The following is a 22311-nucleotide window of genomic DNA, read 5'->3' as shown; positions in this document are numbered from 1 at the left end:
ATGGTTAACGATGATATCGTGATCGCGCCAGGTACGACGACATTTCTTCATGACATGACGTGGCACATACGTCGATTCATCAAAAGGCCGTATGAAAAGTTAACGTGCCCGAGAACACGCTTTGTAAACAGAGGATACGCGAGGTGAGTGGACCCGGCGAAAATGTCAAGGCACCGAAGGATTTTGCAACGAGCCAGAGAGATACGCTCGTTGGATTTCTTCAATTCGAGTGCCCGTTGCATGCTTTTACGCAAGAACGGCCGACGAAAAGTGTACGAGACACGGTTCACGGGAAAATAATTACGTCTCTACTTGGAACTTAGTTCCACGACGTCTATGTGTTCCTCGATATAATACGAAACGTATAACAATTGAAATGTACACATATGACAATTTGACTGCGGACTTTTATGCATTTATTGAGAATTTGGAAATGCAAAAATATATATATAATGTGCAAAGATATGTGAAATATTCAAAACACTCGTTAGAAGATTTACTAGATGAAACAAATTCCTATTCAGGTTTCATTTTTTTAATAATACCCATAAGAATATCAATTTGCATAAATATTTGCATACCGGTGGTTCCATGACGGTGTTTAATTATTATATTTAAACAACCGTTCCAATAACATTCCATATGTTATTTTGTAGATGTTGCAGTTAATGTTTGATTTCGTGTAATTACGCTTATAGATCATTTAATTTGATGAATGACAATGATTTTGATTTTATCATAGTAATGACGAACCATTAAAGTCATCGATGTTTCATATCAAAATCACATATTGTTTTAAAATTCAATTTAATTATTATTATATTATATATATTAATACTGTTACTAATACTAACACAATATTCTAGAAAAGACCTACTCAACAACATGCATATTTTGTAAATTATTTAATAACTATTCTTAAATAAATAATTCTGAATATATAACGTAGTATCCAATTCAAAAAGAAATAAAAAGACTGTATTAACGTTTAATGATGAGTATAAGTATATATAATAATAAATATATTAAATACGAGCAAAAATATTTCTTTTTATGAACCGCGATGAAACTTCTATCATAAGATTCAATCTATCATAAAATCTTACAACATGCAACGAATTAAAAGTAGTTCTTATATAAAATATGTCATTAAGATAGAAGAAATATTGTAAATAATAAATTACAAAATAAAAGCATAAAACAAAATTAACATTGAAAAGATAGGAAACGGCAACAAAAGACTTGAAAAGAACTTGCCATTCAACTGCCTCCGTGGCGCAATCGGCTAGCGCGTTCGGCTGTTAACCGAAAGGTTGGTGGTTCGAGCCCACCCGGGGGCGAATTATTTTTTGATCCTAAACAAATTCTACTGTAATTCAGTCCTTTTTTTATTATCATTAACAATATTAATCACTCATTAATATTGTAGAACACTAAAAAAATACTTATTCAAATATTAAACATTGCTTAGATACAAACTCTTAGGAATTAGTTTAAATGTTAAAACAGCAAATATATTATAGAAAACTCCCTGTAATATTAATTGTATATTCTCAGTTAATAGTAATCTATATACGCCTTTTAAGCATATTAGGATAAAATGATATAAAAAAAATCATTTATTATTTTTAAAAAGTGAAAAAACGTCTGCCAATTACCAAAAGAAAATTGATCATTTATTCAGCTTTGCTATATATATAAAATATAAAAATTCATAAAAATTGTATAACTGGTCTTCTACCATATATTGTGCATAGAAAGAAATTTGCCGACTTCATAAAATGATAAATAATAACAATAAATATAATCTTTATTCAACTAAAAATGAACCTATAAAATTTACTTCATATTACGCGTGTTAAATATTTAAAAAATGTAAAAAAGAAATTATAAAAATAAACTTTGACCCCGACGTGATTTGAACACGCAACCTTCTGATCTGGAGTCAGACGCGCTACCGTTGCGCCACGGAGTCCACGGACTGCACAATCTTTTAAGATAGTTATACCATATAGATACTAACATTATTAAACAAGAATATATAAAATAGAGTAGCATATTAAGAACTATCGCTTTGATTTTAATAAATGAATCAATTTATATTTAAAAATATATTTTTTCTACTATACTTCAGGTTTTATCTTCTACTTCTTGTATTGAAATGATTGTAATTCCAATATTAGTATGTTGATAGTACATTTCATGTCATATTTAAAATTACTTTAAGAGAAAAAAGAAAATATATATATATATCATACATACCTGATTTGTAAGCATGAAACAAGCTAGTACTCCCAATGACCACCAATCTACCTCTTGTCCATAATACTGTCTACTGAATATTTCTGGTGCTATAACAAGATACATCAAGTGAAAAATAGTTATACTTTATATAATTTTTATATTTTATATACATTTTTGTACTTGCCCATATATTCTGGAGTTCCACAAAGCGTATGTGTTCTTTCTGTATGATTTAACCACTTTGCAAGACCAAAATCAATAATTATAGCATGACCTTCCTCATCCAATAGAACATTTGTAGCTTTTATATCTCTATGTACAACACCAGCATTGTGCAAAAAATCTTTAACACACAATAACAAAAAAACATATAAATTCTATCTCATATTGAACTATCAATTCAAAACGATGTATATTTACCAACAGCTAAAGCAACTTCTGCTACATATATTCTAACTATATTTTCAGGCAGAGAACCACATTGCTCGACTAATGAAAATAACTCTCCTCCACCAACATAGTTAGTTACTGGAATTAATGCACATTAAGAAACATATCTAACAATAACTAATAATAACATAATTACAATAAGCTTACATATGTACAATGTTTTCCTTCCTTGCCACCTGTGAGAGCAATCTAATATAAATGGATGATGACCAACCAATTTTTGTATTGATACCTAATATTGAATATATGTATGAATTCAATTACAATACAAAATGAAAATAAACATGCCTTCAATTTTAAAAGCATACATACTTCCTGTTTAGCCTGCATTATACCATTTTCTGCAACCACTTTAGCTTTACTGATTACTTTTAAAGCAAAAAATTCTCCAGTATCCTGTTTCTGAATTTTATATACTTTTCCATAAGCTCCTTTGGCTATTATGCTTAAAAATATATAAGCATTTTGCAGAGATACTTGTCTTATTTGAAATTCTGGAAGAAACATAGCCTGACAACGTGATACAGGCCACAATGTTTTCGAAGTACCCAATGGATCATATAATGTACCTTCGCTCCAGCTATAAAATCAAATACTTATTACATACGGATTATTAAATGCATAAAAATTATAAACTATTACGATTACCTTCTGCAAGAAGCACGAGACCATGATTTAGTTTCTTTCTGCGAAGATTGCGTTGATCCAATGCAACTTCCACCAATTATATCACTAAGGCTATACTGCATAAAATATATTATAATAGTATTTATTAATCTTTATCAATTGAGATACAATTATATATAAGTAGTTGATCTTATTAATAACATTATCTACTATTATATAGGTTATAATTTATAACCTATGTTTTATTTAGAATTTTAAATGATATATACCTGACTAGTATACTTCTGATTATTGTGATAATTATTTTTTGTGATAGAATTACCCATTCGAACTGAAAAATATTAATCTTTATTCAACATCTTGCTTTATCCATTGAATAAGTATAATAAATAATCATTTCTTTCACGTTCATTTATTTATCTTAAATGCGTTATAAAACGTGTCATATGTATATTTATTTTTAGAACAGAATAAGTTTGATATTTAGTTAAATGAATATAGTTTTATCATTAATAATAAAATTTATTATAAAACCATTATTATAAAAATTATTATGCATCTGTATGTGTATTGCTGTATGTAACACATGTACATATGTATGTATATTTTTCATTTCAAGGATTGATACTACACCAAAAACAAATCATAATTAATATTTTAGCTATTATATACAACTATTCATACATTGAATTAGTAAAATATGTATTAATCATTTTAAGATGTCCGAGGACTATGCATTTTATCCAAAGTATAATTGAAGTGAATAATTTTAAATATATGTATGTAAGTAATATTACTAAAACATGCCATTTAAGTATTATTACTGTTAAATTACTTTATAAACATACTCTGATAATAAAATAATTTTTCTATTTCAATCGAAAAGAGGAGAGATGAAACAGATATTGTATAGAGTACTGCATACGATTTGAATTATCAGAAATTAAAATAACGGATAAAAAGTCACGTGACTTATCGTTATACAAATGACGTACAAAATGGATTTATTTTCTTGTAAATATATATTTTTCCCATATAAACTAGCATGTACACACACATATACACACTAATGTAAAAATTTATCTTTCATTATTTGAAAATAATATATAACTTTAATATCCTAATTATAAAAATACGTTACAAAGGTAATTTAATATTTATAAAATGTTAACAATAATATCTATGTGCTCTTCGTAGAGAAATGAAAACGATTGATTTTTCACTCTATTGTAAAAAGTAAACTTACATAAAACTTTCAATGAAATTTATTACTATTTTGATCAATCTTTCTCTCTTATAATTTTTCTGCTTTTTCATTTATCTTAATTATTTAGATTACATACTTATTGATTGTAATCAACCTGGAAAGCAGAGTTGAAACTTCTAAATTTTCTAAAAATTTTTATAATAGCTGAATAGTATATACATAGTTACATACTACCAGAGACGAGGATACTGCATGGTAGATGACCGACTTATCAGCGACGAGTAATGTTGACTTTATTTCTGGAGAAACATTAAGCGACATCTGTAGAGAAATAAAATAATTATATTGAGAATTGAGACGTGTGTACATGTAGTGATGTAATTGAATAAAATCAGTATCTGTACTTCTCCCTTGCGTTCTACTCCTCTTCCTCGCAAAATGTCGAAAATACTAAGGGTAGGCCAATTTGGCCGTACTTTCACACGGGGTATGGCAGAATATATAAAAACAGTGGAAGAACGTCAACATCCTGTTTCCAACGGTAAATTATGAAAAATTCCATTTAGAAGATTTTTAATGACACGGAAAAATGTGAAAATGAAAGATTTCTAATTCTTTAAACTTTCTGCTTTATCAAAGCGTATTTTATTACAAAATCTGAAATAAAGAATACTCCTTATCGACATCTTGTTTTAGCATTAATGTGAAAATTTGTAATTCTATTAAAAGTTAGAAATTTGTGGTTACATAAGTATAATTTGTCGTTCCACTTGATTTTAGATACTGTTAAAATATTTAAGTTTATCACCTATTTTGTGGGTGTTCCTTTATTGGGAGTTGCTATGGTTAATTGCTATATCAAAATTCTTGAAGAAAATCATGAACCAGCTCCAGAGTTCATTCACTATCCATATATGAAAATAATGAATAAGGTAAGATTTAAATAGGAAAAAAAAAATAATTAAAAATACTAAAATAGTTGCAAAAGTACCAAATACTGTCGCAAGATTTAATTATTTTTGTCTTTGTGTAGGGTTTCCCATGGAAGGATGGAAAACATTCACTCTTTCATAATGCGAAAAAGAATTATGTACCTGGTATTGGTTATGAAGAAGAGTAGCTATTTAATAGAATTAATATATAGTTTGTATGTGTTTAATCTGTATTGCTGAAAACATAAAAAAATAAATTTGAATTTAGTGAAGTGTATATATATTTACTTGATCAAAATTCACATATATCTATAATTACATGCTAAAAACAATTCAACCATTATTTGAGAAGTTTATTTTTTATATTTAAATACAACAGCCATCTCTTCATTTTTTGTCAAAAATAATAATTTATAACATTAATAAAGAAAATCTATATTAATATCCTTATATTCTAACCAAAGACATCAATACTGATTAACACGAAACTATAGCTGTGTAGCTATAGGTTCTTGTGACAATAAGATAAAAAATAATACTAAGTTTCAATTATGAAGATATACTTCTTTCTACAGGTGAGCAATCTTTATAATGATCTCCCCAATGTAATTGAGAACATTCTTTAGAACAATATTTAGCTTCTAAACAAATTATACATGCTACAGTACTAGGTTTGCCACAATATAAACATATTTTAATTTCTTCCTCTTCAATATTTTCTTCCATAGTATTTGCAGGAACATTATTAGTTACACCAATTTTTAAATATGTTTCCATTGATATACTTCTAACATCCTTAATATAAGTTGTGGGAGGTCTCTCCAACGAAGTGTTGTGTGATTCCTTATTATTAAAATACTCAATGTTATTTGGAGATTTGAATGAAGATACTGTTAAGTCATCAGTAATAGTACCTTTTAAGTGTTGATGTTCTTGATATTCTTCAGGTTCTTCGGATTTTGGTGTATTTTCACTATTAGCATTAGTATCAACAACAGTTACTTGATCATTCTTAGAAGAAATTTCTACAGTAACTAGATGAGGATTTAACTGCAGCAGGGTGTCAAGCAATTTCATATTTGATAGTGCTGATAACTTTTCTTTGACTACTTGAGAAATATTTTCAGTTATTTTTTTTGACTCATCTAAATTCTGTTCTTTGGTATTTGAATTATGTATATTCCTAGAGCTGTTTGGTTCCCTTTCCACTTTATTCTCTTGACACACATCAACGTCTGATGCTTGATGACTTTGTAAATTCTGTTTAATCGAAGAACTATTTGTCTGTGAATTATCAGTTGCTTCATGTTCTTTTTCACATTGGTTTTGTGTTATTGTAACATTTGAATTTTCTTCATAATTTGTGCAATTTTGTTTAATATTCATTGCATTATACTGTTCTTGGTTACTTTTAAATGCTTCAACTTGACAGCATATTCCATTGTTTTCTTTTACTGTAATTTGTATCACTTTTGGAACATCAATTTCAATATTTTTAAGTATATTTATTTGATAGTTATCTGGTGAAAGGTTTTTTATTGTTTTTTCTACTAAATGTTTTAGGAGTGTTTGGAAATAAAGTAATACAGATCTCTCTGAATGAATTTCTTGCCATTTTTCTGAAGAAAACTGTTGTTGTAACCAAGTGGTACAACCAAAGTAGTAGTCTAGTTGTTTCAGTAATATAAGTTTTTGGATATCAGAGATATATTTCAATATATCGAATAGGTTTGTTGTTGATTCTAATGAAACTTGCAGATTTTCTTTCTTCTTTAATCGTCTGAGTGTACTTTTCTTTAATTGTTGAGATGATGCTACTTCTTCAGATGTACGATTTTGTAGAACTTCCATTGGTATCCTTTTTTGAGGAATTATTTTTTTATGTTTCTGTTCAATGTGTTGTGAATTTTTTGGTACAGAATGTGATATATTCGTTGCAACCATAGTTTGTACAGGTTGTGGTATGTTATGATTTGATGATACAGATCGTGAGACATCTTGTAACTGAGTCCCCTGTGACATCTGTGTTGAGTTCATATTTTGCTGTATAGGTTGTGGTATGTTACGATTTGGTGATACAGATCGTGAGACACCTTGTAACTGAGTTCCCTGTGACATCTGTGTTGAATTCATATTTTGCTGTACAGGTTGTGGTATATTACGATTTGGTGATACAGATCGTGAGACACCTTGTAACTGAGTTCCCTGTGACATCTGTGTTGAGTTCATATTTTGCTGTACAGGTTGTGGTATGTTACGCTTTGGTGATACAGATCGTGAGACACCTTGTAACTGAGTTCCCTGTGACATATGTGTTGAGTTCATATTTTGCTGTACAGGTTGTGATATGTTACGCTTTGGTGATACAGATCGTGAGACACCTTGTAACTGAGTCCCCTGTGACATATGTGTTGAGTTCATATTTTGCTGTACAGGTTGTAGTATGTTACGATTTGGTGATACAGATCGTGAGACACCTTGTAACTGAGTTCCCTGTGACATATGTGTTGAGTTCATATTTTGCTGTACAAGTTGTGGTATGTTACGATTTGGTGATACAGATCGTAAGACACCTTGTAACTGAGTCCTCTGTGACATATGTGTTGAGTTCGTATTTTGCTGTACAGGTTGTGGTATGTTACGATTTGGTGATACAGATCGTAAGACACCTTGTAACTGACTCCTCTGTGACATATGTATTGAGTTCGTATTTTGCTGTACAGGTTGTGGTATGTTACGATTTGGTGATACAGATCGTGAGACACCTTGTAACTGAGTCCCCTGTGACATATGTGTTGAGTTCATATTTTGCTGTACAGGTTGTAGTATGTTACGATTTGGTGATACAGATCGTGAGACACCTTGTAACTGAGTTCCCTGTGACATATGTGTTGAGTTCATATTTTGCTGTACAAGTTGTGGTATGTTACGATTTGGTGATACAGATCGTAAGACACCTTGTAACTGAGTCCTCTGTGACATATGTGTTGAGTTCGTATTTTGCTGTACAGGTTGTGGTATGTTACGATTTGGTGATACAGATCGTAAGACACCTTGTAACTGACTCCTCTGTGACATATGTATTGAGTTCGTATTTTGCTGTACAGGTTGTGGTATGTTACGATTTGGTGATACAGATCGTAAGACACCTTGTAACTGAGTCCCCTGTGACATATGTGTTGAGTTCATATTTTGCTGTATGGTATAATTTGGTACATTTACATTACAATATGTATTTGATTGTGGTATAAAAACAGATGAAACATATTGTTGGTTTATAGATGATGCATTTGTAACTGGTACAGAAGTATGTACTCCTCCTAATTGATTTCTTCCAGTAGGTGGAAATAAGGAATATTGCAAGGGATAGCTTTGCCTAACATGCATATTTGTTACTGAATTCTGCTCAGCAAAATTAACATTTGAAACTTTTTGTTGAGTAAAATTTGCATGCACTTGCATTCTATAAGTGTGTTGATGCATATTATTATTATAACTGTTATTATTTACAGTATTGGGATTTATCAATACATTGCTTTGAAGAACATTATTTTGCAAGGGTAAGACTATTTGCTCTTGAAAATTCTGCTGCGGTTGGTTTGGAACAATGTTGAGGCAAAGTGTTTGACCTTGCTCAAAAAAATTAGAAAGTAAATATTCTAACCTGGATTGTACAGATGAAGCCCATATATTCTGTGATACTTGTGTATCAAAACATCTATTTTGATTCAATGTTATTTGGTTTGGAACACCTACAGATTTTACAGTTCGACATTCATTCAGGTTATTTATTGTAGTCTTATTTTTGTTTAAAATTAGGACATAATAGGATTTGACTGATGGTGCATAATGAAACAACTCGTTTAATGATAGTGGTGGAGTTACTAACATTGTTTTGTTAAGTACAGATACAACTGCTGTTGTTAGATTAATAAAATCGTTAGTATTCAATATTTTTCTTAAGTTTTGGAATTCCATATTTAATAATTTATCATAATTTAAATTACTAATTGGAAATTTCCGTATAATCTGAATTAAATTATATATCTTTACAAGAGTCGCATACAAAGATCTTGAAAATTCTAAATCCGTATGATATTTGTTCATATTCTCAGGAATTGTTCGACTAGCAGTTTCAGATACAGGTGCGGGAATAGAAACTATTGTTTTGGGTACTGTTCCAGTTTCTGTATTTTTATGTGAAAATTGAACAGTAGATGTAACACTGTTTACAGGTGTGGGACACCATCTGGCACCTAGTTCTGCACTAGATAAAACTCTTAATTTACCTTGAGGTAACTTATTGGATTGAATGTCTTTCTTTTCTGAGATATTTAATTCAGAATTTTTCACTGCTAATTCATTCTCATTATTTTTCACATTAGATATATTGTTTGTAGAAATAACATTATCAGTTTTATTTGTATTAGAAGATAATTGTACTTTTTTATTTTCTTTAGTATGGTTTAATATTCTTTCTGTAATACTTTGATTGCAATTAATTTGTGTTTCTGACAATTTTTTTAAATTTGTACTTTCACCAATATCTGCATTCATGTCAGTTTCTTGAACATTTTCATTTGATCTGATCTGACAAGTTTTAAAAGGTCTCATATGAAGAAGATCATTAAAATCTTTTGTATCTAAATTACTTCTTTCAGATCCTGAAAAATCTTTACTTATAGTCACTGTATCATGACTTGGGATACAAATTTCCGGAATGTCAGAAGGTAATATATTATTTATTTCTGTTGTTGCTTTCATTTTTGTTGTAGAAACATTAACTTTTGATTGCTCAGTTATTTGGAACATATCTGTAACACTTGATGCATGCTTACTTTTCTCAATATCATTCTTCTCAGAAAAATTGATGAACTTATTTCGAGACAATTCTTTTTTTTCTATTTCAATATTATGTGTTTTGTTTTCATATGTATTATTTTGTACTTTATTACATTCAATTTCCACAAAATTTGTTGCACCTTCAATTTGATTAGTTGTTTTATTATTTGTATTACCCGTAACTTCATTTGATTCATGTATTGTATCAACATTGGCAATAGTTCCCTGAGATGTATCTTCATCTGATTTCTGAATTATATTGGCAATCGTACCCTGAGATGTACCTTCATTTGATTTATGATTTGTATCAACATTGGCAATGATTCCCTGACATGTATCTTCATTTGATTCATGAATTACACCAACATTGACAATGGTCCTCTGAGATGTATCTTCATTTAATCCATTATTTGTGTTAACATTGACAATAGTCTCCTGAGATGTACTTTTATTCAATTTATGAATTATATCAAGATTAGTAATGGTCCCTTGAGATATATCATCATTTTGTTTATGACTTACATCAACATTAGCAATGATCCCTTGAGATGTATCTTCATTTGATTTCTGAATTATATCAACACAGGCAGCAGTCATAGTTATATTTTTTTCAGCAACATACACTCCAGACTCACAAGAATCAACAGAATCCTTTTTTCTTGTCTTTCTAAATCTTTCTTCTATAATATTTTGCTCTTGTTCATCTTCACTAATACTTATACAATCTCCAAAATATGTTCGAAATCTATCTTTTATTTTTCTTCTTTTTTGGACAATTTCTTTATGCCTATCTGAAACCATTAGTTTATGCAGCTTTCTTTTATGTGTATTTTTTTTCATTTTTGTTACTTCTTCAGTTTTATGGTTACAATTTAATGTACTGTCCTCATGTTTGGAGTATATATTTTTGTCTGGTATAGAATTCACTTTCATATCTATAAGCTTCTTATCATTATGTAATTTTTTGTTGATATCCAATTTTATGCTTTTAGTATAAACTTTCTTATAATCATCTGATTTTATAGAATCATTTACCTTCTTGACAAAACAAGATTTTAGTTTCAATTTAGGTTCAATGCGGTTTTTTTTATATTTATTAAACATTAATATTCTGTTTGAACCTACTTTGTCTGATATTAAATTAGGAATTTCTCGGATTTTTTGAGTATCTTTATGTTTACGAATACAATGATGATTTTCATCTTTATCACATTTTTTACTTGAAACTACATTATTTTCCAGTTTTCTTGTATTAGTGGATTTTTCATCCACTCTCATTTTCGAGGAAATACTTTTATCCAACTGTTTTAGCGTTTCATCAAAGGAATGCATTGTTGCTAATGGATTTTTTATGTTTGGTATGAATAATTCTCGATTGCTGCTTATCAATGCAGTTTCATGTGCTGTCACACCATCCGCTTTTTTTATATATTTGCTCTCTTCTTTGATAAATCTTTCCGTCATGTTTGATTTATGTATATCTTCAATTCGTGGATGCAAATTTAAAGCATTTGTTCTGAGATTATCAATGATATTCTTTCCTCTTCCATCTTCCGACAAGTTTTTAAGTCTGAAACGTAAATATAATAAAATGAGAGTACTGCTTCAAAATTAAGCTAAAAATGTTTTACGATATGTATAAAATTAAGCTGTTCTAAAATCAATTTCATTTAATAACTTAAGAAATTTTATATATTCTATAATATTATTCGCTTATAAAATTTATGGTAAAACATAATTTAAACGATTAACAGCATTTCTCTAGAGTTCTGAAAATAATTTTCTGTAACGTATCATTTTCGAATTAAATACCATGAAAATAAATAAATTCAGGTTTTTAATTATTTATTTCTCTTATATGTTTTAAGCTCCACAAGTTTTCACAACTTCAATTTCACATTTTTTTCGAAGGCCTAACTACATATCGGAAGTAAACCAATTCTTAGCTACGATTTAGAAAATTTAATTCTTTGATTATTATAGAAATAACATTAGTTGTACATAAATTGTACATAGTAATAATCGCAATAAGCTAAAACCAAAAATTTTAACGGGACATTGCATTTCTTCGAGTCATCCGGTAAATGTTTTTTATTTGTTCCTAATTGTTGTTTACAATTATTTTCATTTAAATGGTTCCTTATTCTTTTTGTGAGTCATGGTATTGTATAATGCCATACGTCAATTATTAATAGCACTTGTCTCCCAATATTCAAAGTGACCAACTAATAAGCTACAGCAATACAATGTGTTATTTACTGAATGATAATTGGGAAACATAACCGCGATGTATATATGTATGTGTATATACTATATATGCATAAATCGAACATGTATACTAACATATACAATAATGTGTAAAAAACTTAGACCACCCACTAAATAAATTGACTTGTCTTTACAAATGAATATAAGGTACTTAATATTATATAAAATCTATTGTTACTTCTTAAGAGATATTTTATTCGAGAATTGTCTAGAATTCGCTCATGAAATATCACACAAATTACATACCCATATATATACAATTTTCAAAATTTTATTTCATTTGCTTATTATTATATTACTGTATCTAATAAGTATACCATTATACTAGGACTAAGTAATCAATTTATACTAATTATTAGTTACCAGATTTCGAATTAGTTCGAAAACGATATTTGACACATGACTATTTTCCAAGTGAATATTGAATTGCAATGAATATTAAATTAGAGGAAATTTAAAATGCGACAAAATTTAAATTTTCCTTTATATTCTTTCACAACAGCAACTATGTGTCTGTATTAAAATAATTGATTGTCATATAATAATAAAAATGTCGATATACCTTTCGGTTGATGAATATTGGTCAACGTTTCACTGATTCAATTACGATATTGTTGAATAAGAAAGATATATGTATGATTTAAAATAATTATGTTTGCACTCTTTAATAGAGCAAATAATTTGGAAAAAAGTTGGCATACGTAAAGAAGCGTATTTAGAACACAACTCACATAATATTTATAATCAATTAATATCACAAAAATCATTCTATTTCTATTCTTCTATTTTAGATCTATTTTACATCATATAATGTGAAGTGTAATAGCATAACGAATCTTTTCTAATCACAATATACTACATGAATATATATTAAATCACTAACTTGTATAATAAATACAATAGGGTTTATACATTTATGTTATTAAAATCTATAAAAAATTCAAAGAAACATTAACAACTGATAATTGTGTTATAGTTTTGTTTACATTAAAGTTACAATTACATCATTTTCTCTGATCGAATCGAATAAACGCACATGTGCGTACTTACTATATCTTATACCAAACAATTATTGAGAAAAGACCTCTTACCATATTAATATATGTAGGTATAATTTATTTTGCAATATATACAGAATAATTGAGCCTTACTTGCTCAACAAGAATCAAAAGGACAAAACATTCATCCTATTCCTATTATCGACTCAATTATTGCAAACTTACCTATATCTTGTATATGGTATCTGCCGCGTAAGGATTACACGCGGTTTCGTCGCTAATTGTATCAAGCCTTGATGTACCTGTCTACGTGATAATCCGAGATTTTGTAGGTCTGCTTTCAACTGAAACAATCGCCATCGTATTTTATGGTTATATTCCCTCGACATCGTCAACGGTTTTCTACTTCTAAATATCCAAAAAAATACTTGAAGAAAAAAGAAGACGAGCGTCTCTCGTTCATGTTTTCGTTACATTCGTTTCTTTTAGTCAGGTGATTTTGATCGTTCCACTTTTTACATGTACAATACGACATTGTGGATAAGGTATAAAATATCTTTGTAATTTGCCAGAAGGATCGATCGTGAGTATGAACCGCACCTTTTTCAGCTCTTCGCAACGGCGAACTGGTCCGATGCAGTAAAGCCAGCATTTTAACGCGAGGTTGTCATAGTTCGTGGCTCCCGTTTGTGTGTTTTCGGACATCATTCCAATGATATACTTTCTCTCTTGCTCCTTCGTATATTAAACGTTTCGGACGAATAGGACATACGCAGTTCAGCTGGTTAGTGACAGGTGAAACAAGTTGGTAAACACAGTGTTACGTTGCTCCAGACGAACGATCTGCCAGTCGGATATCAAAGTTGTCTCACGATCATCATATCTGTGCAACGATTGTGATGGCTTAGTGGAGATTTTTCCTTATAACCCTCTCCCCTCCAATCGTCTTTTGTTTGAAACGTGCAGTTGAGAAAAGAGAAAATAAGATGGCGATAGAAGTCGATTTTATTTAGATAAAATCCTGTTATAACATTGGTAAATCCTTTGTTAACTATATAATTGAGAGCATGTGATAAGCATCAAGATAATAATCATATTTTTACCAGACGTCTTTTTAGATTTTGAGATGCGTACACTCTGGTCATAAAGACATTTATCGCACTAATATTATGTTTTTAATGAGAAAATGAAATTTGGCAAGTGGTGTCGGTTTATGTCAGGGTTTCTACTTTCTTTCTAATTATAAAATATATCCTTCATACATTCTGCGCATACAAGATCATAAAATTATTTTTTATGAATTATCAATAGGATTTTTTTATAAAAAAGTGACAATATCGCAAGTGTTAAATTATTATTATTCATATTGTTCACAATTTTCATAATGCCAGCACGCAACATGACATTTCTTTTAGAATAAATTCTTGTTACTGTAATAAAGTCTTCGATGTATTAAATCCGTATGGTTTTTATTCGCAAAGAAAATGTCGATACAATTATAAAGCAAGCCTGATCGTGATTCGAAAGCAATTTTATACTTTTGCTATGAAACTTATCACTCGTCAAGAAGCACGATTTATACTGAATTCTCCGAACTCTCTACCCCCATTTATATAGGAATATTACGTCACCGTCACGGAAATCATCATCAAACAAAAATTTTATCTGTTTTACACCAAGAGCTTCCTTTCGTGCCCCCTTATACAAACGCACATTGAACTTTGGTCGAATCGCATAATTGCAGTAGCAGTAGATAATGCGAATATAAATATGCGAATAGATAACTAAACAAAGTTGCATACGTAAAACAATCCTCGAGAAATAATAATGAGAATAATTGTAGTTGGATCAATGGAGCGTTTTTGTCAAAATAAAGTATATACTTAGAAGTGACGCAAAAATGATAAATTTATGAAAATATCGCGTGTACATTATACATATAATTATATAAATAATTATTTTACTATACTAATTAGTATATTATATAATTAAATGTGTATAAATTGTGGAAGAACTGATGCTCAAAATATAGCAAGATAAACTGCACTACGAGTAATCTGGTTACCTATAAGGATAACAATTCAAGGGATAGAATCCATAAAGAATTTCTTTGATGTTTAATTTTTTATCTTTTCTAATCATTGGTTGAAAATGCTTTAATTTGAATTAATAATGCGATTACTAGAAAATGCAAGAGCAATGCCAGCAGTTCGTCACGCGTAAGCTGAGACGGATACGGTAATCTAAGAAAAATGTTGATATAGCAGAATGTATATATGTATGTATTAGGCAGATACATATTTAAAGTTCAAGGAATAGAATCCATAAAGAATTTCTTTGATGTTTAATTTTTTATCTTTTCTAATCATTGATTGAAAATGCTTTAGTTTGAATTAATAATGCGATTATTAGAAAACGCAGGAGTAATGCCAACAGTTTGTCACGCGTAAACAGAGACGGATACGGTAATCTAAGGAATATGTTGATATAGCAGAATGTATATTACGTATGCATCAGGCAGATACATTCTTAAAGTTCAAGGAATAGAATCCATAAAGAGTTTTTTTGATGTTTAATCTTCTATTTTTTTCAATCATTGATTGAAAATGCTTTAGTTTGAATTAATAATGTGATTACCAGAAAACGGCAGTAAGATCAATGCCAACAATTTGTCACGCTTGATCTTAGACGGATGCGGTAATCTAAAATTGTTGATATAGCAAAATGTATATATCTATATATCAGATGCATACTTAGAATTGTTATTATTATAAATAATCAGGATACTCGCACTGTAATTTTTCTTGTTATTATATGAGCATCAATTCTTCCACAATTTATACTTAGATGTATACTTGCTATATACAGGGTGGTTGGTAATTGGTGGTACAAGCGAAAAGGGGGTGATTCTATGCGAAAAAAGAAGTCGAAAATATAGAATAAGAATTTTTTTTTCTTAAATTCTTCCATCGAGACAACGATCTACAGTGAGATCCGTTATAACGAGACGTGATAAAGTGCACGCGTACCGAGCGAAAATTCAAAGTCGATTTTCTCGAAAACAAAGCCTCAAACGAAAAATTTTTATTCTATATTTTCGACTTCTTTTTTTGCGTAGAATCACTCCCTTTCCGCTTGTACCACCAGTTACCAACCACCTTGGATATGACATTTTTATTATTCGAAAATTTATTTTTACAATTCCGAGTAATTATGCTAGTAGGTTCAGTAAAATGTTTAGGCTTTGCTACTAACGCTTTGAGAGCCGGAGACGCGAATTCGCGTCTTTCATTTACCAACGGTTGGGAACCGGAAACGCGAATTCGCGTCTCTCATATTTCATGCGGTATCTTATAAATATATGAACTATTGTTAAATAAAACAGTAATAAAGGCAATGGATGCTATAAACGAAATGTTATGAAAATATTTTTACATTACATGCTTGAATAATATGAAACTGTTATCTTTATATTAGATATAATATTGTCGTATCGTGGAAAAATCATTTAAGAAAGACCCGATGAACTATAGTGCAGGTAGAAAGTGGAAGTGCCAGAAGGGGCGGGAAATTCCAATAGACCATGTGGTCCATCGGTATGTCCACTGTCCTTCAGAAAAATAGTTACTTGGAAAAGGCATACGTGACCATCTGTTGTCATAAACGGCTGCGGAACACGTGTATATGGTGGAATACAAAAACTCTGATAAAGGGATGTTTTGTCAGAGAAAGTTAGTCATTAGATGGACTCTGAAAAGGAAACACCCAGCAGACCTCACAAAGGACACAACCTAACAAACACAAAGAAACCTAATCCCACCGGAGGTAGCCACCCACATGATAATCAAACAGCTAAAAAATTCTACCAAATGTCCAAACTGGACAAATTGTGAATGTAAAGAATTAAATAAAAAAAAAAAGAAAAAAATTAGTTAGACTCAGTTGGTAGTTAGTCACAAGTCGTGAGTACTTAGTTGCGATTTGTTGGTTGTCGATTGTTGTGAGTTGTGAGTTGTCATGCAGTAGTTAATTAGTTGTACCAATTTAGTTGTTTTAGTTGTATTACATTACTACATTAAGAAATAGCTCTAATTAAATAGTCATAGTTTCCTGTTTCATCATTGTAGATAAAAATATAAAAATTATTATAATATTATAACTTTGAATCTTTTTCAATCGCTCTAGAAACATCCAGGAATTCAGGCTATATGCTTATTAGATCCTTAGAGTGCTAAAATCCGATAATAACCTAATTAATAAGTGTGTATATGTCGCGAATGAATGAGTGACAGCATATTACGTAAGTGTGTAAATGCTGTAGTTTTGATATACTATCAACGCAAGGAGTAAGAATAACTTTGAAGTAATGTCAAACAGAATTTATACCTGCTAGCGGCAAGTTCGTAAGCGAGTCCAGTTTCACTAGACTGACGACTTTTGACAAACGCGATGCGAAGTAACACACAGACTTTTCATTCGATAAAGTTACGACGTTTTGTCCAAACGTGATATTTTTGGTTTCCCATATATTATGAATGTTGCAAAGTTTTATGGTGGAATGGATCGTGAGTTTATTTATATGCATATGAAAAATATAACTTCTTCAAAATTCTCAGGAACGGTACACTCAGATGTTTCCCATAAATTATCGTACCCTGCGTGCTACATATTCAGCACAGTTGCAATTGTCTCCTGCATTGCATAGATAAGAAATATTTGGAATAGAAGGCTTTTCTGTCTTTTGCTTGCTCTTCAAGAAATTTTAAGAGCATGGCGGTAGAATTCTCCATATTGAACTCCATCATGAAAGTTTATTCTATTAAGTCCATTTCAAAAACTAGTAAAGATAGCAACGGCTAGCCACTTAAGTTTCTTACCTTTTGACCTAAGCTCATCCCATAAACTTCCGAACAAACGCTCGCTCAAATTATAATCGTCGACAGACAAGATTTTTTTTTTATTTATTTATTAAAATTCACAATCAATTCTCGCATTGAGAAGACTTAAGAAGATGGCATCAAGAAGACACTTGGTGTCTGGCTTGTAAGCAAAAACGAAAGACAAAGTTGCAGTTGCGCAAACGTTAGGTTCCTTTAGCCCATGACAAAGTATGGGAGAGGACTTAATTTATGGTGTATTCAAGTGTCCTGGCTTTCTCTTTTTAAGCTATGTACGGATACTACAAAGTTGTCTCGATTCTCAAGTGGCCTTGTGCCTTAAGCCGAATTTACATTGTTCCATTTTGAAGGAAAACAGCTGATGAACACTGGAGGCAATTCGCCGAATTTTGAAAAATATAAGAACACACAGACAAAGGTGACAGTGGATCCTAGAATTATATAAAAGACGACTGCAATATGGAAATAGATTAAAGATAAGCAAGATATAAAGTTTGACTCAGACATTTTCGTTAAATCCTCGAAAATCAGAAGTTTTCCTGACCATAAGCGAAACTTAACAATATATGACAAGAATGCGTGTAAAAAAATAAAACTTAAAAATAGTAGCGAAGTCACATCCGTTCCATAACCTATTGCTAATGTTTTTGACAAAGTTGTTTTAATACGTGTTCAAACGAATCGACTAAAGAGCTGCGACTTTAGCCACTTGCGCTAGAAAGACGTACCACGCACATCGAAATGCTTTTGTTCCAAAATCGCCAGCAACGTGTATACCACCGTCGATAGGTATTTGTCAGAGAAATAAAAATGATGTGCACTGCACGTCGGTTAACCGTAAGATAAATATTAGCTACATCCGCGACGGTAAAGTAAGTAAAGATTCATCGAACGCCCCAAAATGGCAACCTGACTCCGACACATATATATGTAGCTATACAACCCAGGAAAACAGATGATAAGCTTCAGGTTCGAAGCTTCACATTTTCTTACAGACTTGTCTTCCGCCTTCCGCCTGATAAAAGAATACGATAGGATAGATGAAAAACTAATAACGGACCAAAACCCTTCACGTTTGATAACACAGGCGTTACACATCTCACGGCGTCACAGTGACGTTTACATCAATATCCGAGGTAACTTATGATGTCCGCCGTCATACTAACAATCTAGTTATAAAGACTCAATCAGCGATTGAGAATTCCTTTCTTTCTGATTGTAAAAGATGTAAGTATTGGATGAAAATTCTCTATTAACTTTTACTCATAATACAAATTTGAGAGATAAAAATAAATTCTTTAATTAGACCTAAAAGTTTTAATCAGTAGCACGTTGAATACTTAAATACATAATCCTTACTGTCATAATGACGACATCTAAATACACATTTTTTCTCACCATCAACATATAAGATGTTTAAATTTTTTTCTAGTTTCTACGTTTTCCTCCTGATGGGAAAAAGCTATTCCCCTCTTATCTTCGATCTCACTATGAAGGAAGGTCCTCACATTCATAACAATTTTCCCCACATTCTACCTGCACGTCTGTTTAAATACCAGCCCCGAAAAGACAGTATCAGTAGTCCGAAAAAAATCCCAAAGAATCCAAAAAAGTTAGTCACAACAAACTTGTACACAATTGCTTTAATCAAACACAACTCTGTAAGAAAAGTTATATAAAGAAAAACCTGCATTTTAAGTAACTGCAACCCTTCAGAGAACCTTGTTGATATTAATATTAATCGATTTTAAAAATATATTTTTGTTTAATTAATTTAAATCTAATATACTTTATATAATCAACTTTTATCTAATATAGCACTGCAGTCATATTAAAATAAATAACTTATTTGAAACAAGTGTCATTTCAAGTGTTTTCAAATAAAAATAATCCCTGCTGTCCCTCAGAAGATACTTTACGACTCCCTAGCTAAAGAATCTAGACTAAAGAAAACTCTTCACTCTTCATTTCTCCACATGGTAAGAACGATCGGTCTTTATCAACAGCATTGATTTAGTAGCATTTCCAAGATATTTCACGAACTATCACTTGACTATTTGCATTTTTTCCAAGGATGATTTCAATTCCCAAAACTATACTATGACATTTATAAAAATATATAGGTTTGTATTTAAAAATTAACTGGTTTGTATATACGTAATTCTTTTTCTTCTCTAAATTCTTTGGGATAAGCTTATTGTATCATATTAGAAGAGTGGCAGGATCATATTACTCCTCTTCAGCAACAAACAATTCCGAGAAATTTGATGTAACAGTATATCCTCCAGAGTAAACGCGAAGAACGAAATACGAATACTTTTTAGTTAGAAATATGTACATAATAATGCAATAAAACTCTATGAATCCTATAATAAAAGTAATATCTTCCATTATGCTAAAGCTACGAATTTGGATTGTTTATACTTAGTAATTAATAGACTAATAAAAAAAAATTTTTTTTAATAATTTTTACTGAGCTGATAGTTTCAAATAATGATGTTAAAAAGAGAAGAAAAACCAAACAAGAACCTTATAAAGTAACTAAAGTATATATGTCAGGCTTAAATATTTTGCAAATTACCAGGAGACCAAATAACACTACGTTTGACTACTTCCTAGTATTCGAGTATTTCTCTAACATCTGTGATCAATTTATATGTTTACCAACTTACATCTTCCCTTGAATGAACAGTACATACGTATATACCAACAGAAGTTTTCTGCACGACACAATTACATAAATTCATATAAAATAATTGTAAAGAATCCAATAAAATTTCCATAAAATTCACTAAATATAATGTAGAAATAATGATATTCTTATGACCATATTTTAATTATTAATTATTTTACGAATAAAACGAAAGCAATGCAGAAAGCTAACAGCACCCTGATACCCAAGTCTCGCAGTTCCTTTTTGTTCGTTTTTCACAATTAATTGTGAAATAATACATAATTCAATTTCTAATACGTATTTTTACATGATGCTTATCATTACTAATAATATATTGAAAATGTATACGAATAAAATTGTTCACTTGTAAATTAATAATATCCAATAGTTCCAACTTTTACATAAATACGAATAAATGAACATCACTCTTGAATAAATGAAAAAATATATTAAACAAAAAGACGAAACAACTAACGATTTCAGATGCCTCAGATATTAACGATTACAAATGTAATTTGCACTATTCTTGCAAACAAACGAACTATCACTTTGCCTAATTCTACCAGTATCATCTACTCATTTAACTTCACAAAATCGTATCACAGAAACATATAGTACATATCACTTTATACTCTATCTTTAATGAATCTTCAAGAATAGGCTTCTTCTACTACTATTAAAAATCAATTCGAAATTTCGAATTCTTTCTTTATATCAAGCAATCAAGTACAAGAACTATACCTAACACTTTTTTAGGCCTGTAACTTCTCAGTTAAAAGATAATACCTTGTACAACGCTTGCCTGCACCTCCTACAAAAGTCTAATGCTTGCAGCGATGCTTTTCGTTGAATCCACGGCAACGAATGTTTCAAGCACACTATGATCCTTTCCTCCAATCTGTTTAAGTTGCAACCGGGACACAATCGTGTTATTCTGATATTTGCGTTATGGTATTTAGTATCCGGTATATCAAGTTGAAATGTCTTCTTTTGTAGCATCTCGCATGCAGTACTATCCAACCACCTGATGTTTCCCGGCTGTTGGTGTACGCTGACTGCTGAAGAGATCCTGAACCTGGACCCTTATGATTTGGTGGGGATGTATAACCAACCACTTGAAGCGACTTCTAGTCTCTAATTGGTCACAATTTGTCACGTTTGCTACGACCAC

General features: G+C 30.5%; 3 protein-coding genes and 2 non-coding genes across 16 annotated transcripts in view; 2 read left to right on the top strand and 3 right to left on the bottom strand.

The window, feature by feature from the left end:
- Positions 1–4778, bottom strand: part of LOC117209250 (serine/threonine-protein kinase S6KL) — a 67579-nt gene extending 62801 nt beyond the window's left edge. Inside the window, exons 1-8 of one of the 5 annotated variants that reach the window (XM_033451035.1) lie at positions 4760–4778; positions 3591–3652; positions 3343–3437; positions 3007–3274; positions 2842–2926; positions 2665–2772; positions 2429–2587; positions 2263–2351 (exon numbers count right to left, since the gene is read on the bottom strand). In XM_033451035.1, coding sequence (XP_033306926.1) covers positions 2263–2351; positions 2429–2587; positions 2665–2772; positions 2842–2926; positions 3007–3274; positions 3343–3437; positions 3591–3647 — 861 coding nt within the window. In that variant the 5' untranslated portion in view covers positions 3648–3652; positions 4760–4778. Of the gene's footprint in view, positions 1–2262; positions 2352–2428; positions 2588–2664; positions 2773–2841; positions 2927–3006; positions 3275–3342; positions 3438–3590; positions 3773–4664 lie in introns of those variants that run through there. The other 4 variants (XM_033451034.1, XM_033451038.1, XM_033451036.1 and 1 more) reach the window with 4 other exon arrangements.
- On the top strand, positions 1267–1340 carry Trnan-guu. Its single transcript has one exon. It is a non-coding gene; the product is annotated as a tRNA-Asn (tRNA).
- Trnaw-cca lies at positions 1904–1975 on the bottom strand. Its single transcript has one exon. It is a non-coding gene; the product is annotated as a tRNA-Trp (tRNA).
- Positions 4779–4891: 113 nt separating the features above from the next.
- LOC117209252 (cytochrome c oxidase subunit 6A1, mitochondrial-like) lies at positions 4892–5737 on the top strand. The gene is made up of 3 exons (XM_033451042.1): positions 4892–5069; positions 5309–5460; positions 5562–5737. The coding sequence occupies exons 1-3, from the start codon at positions 4967–4969 to the stop codon at positions 5646–5648; spliced, it is 342 nt and encodes a 113-aa protein (XP_033306933.1). The 5' UTR covers positions 4892–4966; the 3' UTR covers positions 5649–5737.
- LOC117209246 (transcription factor SPT20 homolog) lies at positions 5668–22300 on the bottom strand. Of its 8 annotated transcripts, XM_033451012.1 has the most exons (5): positions 21927–22012; positions 14672–14833; positions 14169–14589; positions 13794–13912; positions 5668–11872 (listed from the first exon to the last, which is right to left on the bottom strand). In XM_033451012.1, exons 3-5 carry the CDS (start codon positions 14274–14276, stop codon positions 6010–6012), a joined length of 6090 nt encoding a protein of 2029 aa, XP_033306903.1. In that variant the 5' UTR covers positions 14277–14589; positions 14672–14833; positions 21927–22012; the 3' UTR covers positions 5668–6009. The 8 variants fall into 8 exon arrangements, with proteins under 8 accessions (XP_033306903.1, XP_033306907.1, XP_033306906.1 ...); XM_033451016.1 differs by lacking the exons at positions 14169–14589; positions 14672–14833 and having other exon boundaries at positions 5668–7883; positions 8172–11872; positions 21927–22300; XM_033451015.1 differs by lacking the exons at positions 14169–14589; positions 14672–14833 and having other exon boundaries at positions 5668–10690; positions 10853–11872; positions 21927–22293.
- Between the last annotated feature and the right edge of the window lie 11 nt (positions 22301–22311).

The sequence above is a fragment of the Bombus bifarius genome, unplaced genomic scaffold, assembly GCF_011952205.1.
Source record: "Bombus bifarius isolate JDL3187 unplaced genomic scaffold, Bbif_JDL3187 scf7180000008166, whole genome shotgun sequence".
Lineage (NCBI taxonomy): Eukaryota > Metazoa > Arthropoda > Insecta > Hymenoptera > Apidae > Bombus > Bombus bifarius.
The sequence above is the reverse complement of the archived record's forward strand: the minus strand, read 5'-3'. Positions and strand labels throughout refer to the sequence as shown.